Here is a 3866-nt window from a genome sequence, read left to right on the forward strand (position 1 = left end):
CCTTTCTCTATAGTTCAAAGCTCCTAAACATAGATGAGGGGAGGAACGTAGATCCACCGGTGAAGAGAGAGCTTTGCTTTTTGGCTCAGCTCTCTCTGAACCACAGACAGCGCACGCCTCACAGCAGACGCCGCACCAATCCACCTGCCCATCTCTCCTTATTTTTTATTCCTTTTATTTTTTTGTGCGTCGGCTGTTTTTTAACTTTTTTTTTTTCTAAGGTGGCTACTTTTTTTTTTTTTCCTATAGCAGCTTTTTAAACATTTTTAGGCAGCAGGTTTTTCAAAGGACCTAAAACATGAATCATTTCGCTGTTCGATCATTTTAATCCCGTTTTATTCTCCCGTCCTGTTAGGAGGTCATAAATATGCTGGGGTTTAGATTCCAGCAGGGGGCGCCGTGGGCTGGATGCTCTAGATATTGGATCTAGAGCAGCTCTCATATTTCTATTTTAAACATTTACTGTTTCAGCTGCATTAAATACCTTAAGAACAAAGAACTTTTTTCTAAACATTATTAAACTCATTTGTTGAATAAACCAGAAGAAGAACTGAATATAAAAGATGCTGAGCATAGATCTAGATCTATCATTCATAGACGGGGACCAATCAGAACATTCTGGCTGACGGTTTTTACTGCGTTAAAGCTGATGACTCATCGCCATGGTAACGGATGATCGTTGCCGCGGTAACAGGAGGCGATCTTCATGGTCCTGGAAAGTTTTGGAACTTTAATCAAGTTAAATTATAAATGATCAATGAAATATTTAAATATTCTATTAAATAAAAAAATGTTTAAATGACTGAATTTAACTGAAAGTTCTGAAAACATTTCGTAGAAATAATGACTTTCATTGTGTAGATAAAGCCAGAGTAAAGGCTGTATTTCTAGGGGCCCCCAGGCTGGTTGTGTTTGGGGCCCCTGCTGTAGAAACAGTCGTTCACCTTTGACCTCTCTCCTCTCCCGGCAGACATGAAGCCGCCTGAAGGTGAAAACTCGCAGAGCGCTGAGCTGGAGGAGGAGGAGGAGGGTGAGGAAGAGCTGTGCAGGAGGGAGGAAGGTGGGGGGAGGAAGATCTCTGAGGGCCCCAGCAGAGAGCAGAGCTCCCCAGGGATGGAGGAGAGCGCCTCAGAGGGCCACCTGGACGCACCTGAGACAGGTGAGGACGAACGCGCTCTGATTGGTGGGATTAGAACCAGAGAGCAGGAGTCAGGTTTCCCTGAAAGCTGAGAAAATGTTTAAAAAAAGGAAATTCATTTCATAAAATTCATTTCCTTAGATTCATAAATTCTGAGGAATTAGATTCTCACCTCGCTAACATTGATTAAGATAATAATAATGTGAAAATTATTGTTACGTAACGATAAATAAAGTGAGTAAAACAGCATTTCTAAAGCAGAATGACATCACAGAACCAAAAACAATCAAACCTGCTGAAGAAAATAAAAATGTCTTTAGCAGGTTTTAATCAGAGACCATCCAAGATGGCCGCCAGCTTTCATCATGATCATCATGCTGCCCGGTTAGCTGATCATCAGGGAAACAAAAGAAGAAAACAAAGAAGAAAAAATGGCATCTATTTCAACTTTTCTATAAAACAATAATGGAACAAAATTCCCTCCATATATGACGGTGTGCACAATGTGTACGTTTGATAAATGTTTATAAATAAATATAAATATAAGGGTTAAAACTGGTCTTAATTATCTCAACTTCATCATTTTTTTGTTCTTAAAAATATAAAACATGAATTTAAAGAACATTTTCAGGAGGATTGTTTATATAAAACACAGAATTATGACTCCTTTATTTTTTATTTTAAGGTTTTATTCTATTAAATTAATCTAGAAATCTAAAGCTGAAAAAGGAAAATAAAGTTTTCTACAGCATCTGAAAGATCATCCAAAGCTTTTATGGTAACAATAAATGAAGGTTTTCTTCTTCTACTGTTTAAATTCAGTCAAATCTGCTCCTTCCAGGTCACCCCTACATCTGCTCGCTGTGTGGAACCTTCTGCCCAGACTCCGTGTTTCTGGAGGATCATATTAAACTGATGCACCAAGACGCCGATGAAGCCCAGGCCCCCAGGGGCCCCCAGTTCCTGTCATTCGCTGAGCCTGCGGTGGAGGACGGCAGCGGGGACCCTGCAGGGATCAGGATGAGTGAGGTCAACCCGGGGTTCAGCGCCGCTGCCAGCAGGGGTCCCGGCGTGAAGAAGGAGATCAAAACGGAGGGCGGTTACCAATGCGGGGACTGCGGCCGCCATTTTAACTACCTGGGCAACCTGCGGCAGCACCAGCGCATCCACACCGGAGAGAAACCGTTCGCCTGTCCGGAATGTGGCGAGAGGTTTCGCCACGCTGCTCGCTTGAAAAGTCACAGGCTGGTCCACAGCGGCGCCCAGAGCCCCTTCCCCTGTCCGCAGTGTGGGAAAGGTTTCTCCGTGCTCTCCGGCCTCAAAAGGCACCAGCGGGTGCACACCGGGGAGAGTCCGTACGCCTGTCCCGAGTGCGGCCGCTGCTTTAAGGAGCTGGGGAACCTGTACACCCACCAGCGGATCCACAGCGGCGCCACACCCTACTGCTGCCAGCAATGCGGACGCTGCTTCCGCCATCTAGGGACGTATAAGAGTCACCGCTGCTCCTCGGTGCCGTAGCCGCCGCTCCAGGACACCGGTCGGAACTTCAAGCCGTGGGATGCTCTGGTAGCGCGTCCAGAGGTGATGGTGGAGCGAAGCGTCCTGCAGACATTAAAGACTTCCTGGGTTCCTTCCTTTATAGACGGGAGACGTTCGGAATGCTGAGAGGTTTCCGTCTGTGATTATGTTGGGAATCTTTTATTTATGATCTGTGTGAAAGAGCTAATTTTATGGAGGAAATGCTAATAAATGTTTAAACCGGCCTTAGATATGACAGATCTTCTCTGTTTACTTTCAGTCGTTTGTTAAATGTAGCGAAACGTTCCCTGATGCTCGCCTGCTGACAAACGATGAGTCCTAAATAAACCTGATGAGACCAAGAGGAGTTTCTCCTGGGAACAATTTTATCTGTGAAAATTGATCTAAACATGAGTAAAGAAATTCAGCGTATTTTGCCTTTATTTGAGCAGGTAAGTGTCCTAGCCTCCAGAATGCGATCAGGAGATACGGCCATATTTACGGATATGAGAATTTTTCTATCCGTGTTTAGAAACAGCGATACTGAAGGTGAGTTAGTTGCCAGAGCGATTCGTAAAGAACGAAGAGGCTACGTTCACGCTGCAGACCTTCATGCTCAATAATCTTTCTGTGAAATCGGATTCTTCTGCGTGGTTATTTCCTAATAAATGCGATCTCTTGTGTGAACTGAATTCTTGCAACTTAACACCCTATTTACGCTAGCCTTTAGAAACCGTGCCGAGAACGATCCGAGCATGGTAACCAAGGTAACTGTCGCCTGTAAATAAATCGCAGCTGAACCGGACCCTACCAGACCTAACGAACCGCGCTAGCATGGTACCAGGTCATCATTAGGACTCGGAGCGGTTCAGTTCCAGCTCGGTTCTCTGATAACAAAGAGTGCAAGAGCAGGCCGTCATCTTACGGTCAGCTGACTCATTTCGCGGGTTTTCCACCGTGTCCGGATTTGTAACTGTTCGCAACACGAACTTCCTCTCAGCCTATTAACAACAAATGGCATCAAATGAGGGAGGTGCGACCTGGGATGACGACGCCCGGACCGAGAACGATGCCTTCTTCACATTCCGCTAACAATGAAATATCACTGATATAAACAAACATAAGTTCCTGAATGTTATGTTATGGGTGCCGACATTTTGGTTTGCGTAATTCCTGAGCTGTAGTGTAGTGGACCGCCACTAGGAGGCAA

General features: G+C 44.9%; 1 protein-coding gene across 1 annotated transcript in view; it reads left to right on the top strand.

Moving 5' to 3' along the window:
• LOC107104165 (zinc finger protein 771-like) overlaps nt 1-3475 on the top strand; it is a 5441-nt gene extending 1966 nt beyond the window's left edge. Inside the window, exons 2-3 of the mRNA XM_015404110.1 lie at nt 971-1159; nt 1980-3475. Of these exons, the coding sequence (XP_015259596.1) occupies nt 971-1159; nt 1980-2656 (866 nt within the window). The 3' untranslated portion in view covers nt 2657-3475. The remainder of the gene's footprint in view (nt 1-970; nt 1160-1979) is intronic.
• The last annotated feature ends 391 nt before the right edge of the window (nt 3476-3866 follow it).

This window comes from Cyprinodon variegatus, unplaced genomic scaffold (genome assembly GCF_000732505.1).
Source record: "Cyprinodon variegatus isolate N-32 unplaced genomic scaffold, C_variegatus-1.0 Scaffold1635, whole genome shotgun sequence".
Lineage (NCBI taxonomy): Eukaryota > Metazoa > Chordata > Actinopteri > Cyprinodontiformes > Cyprinodontidae > Cyprinodon > Cyprinodon variegatus.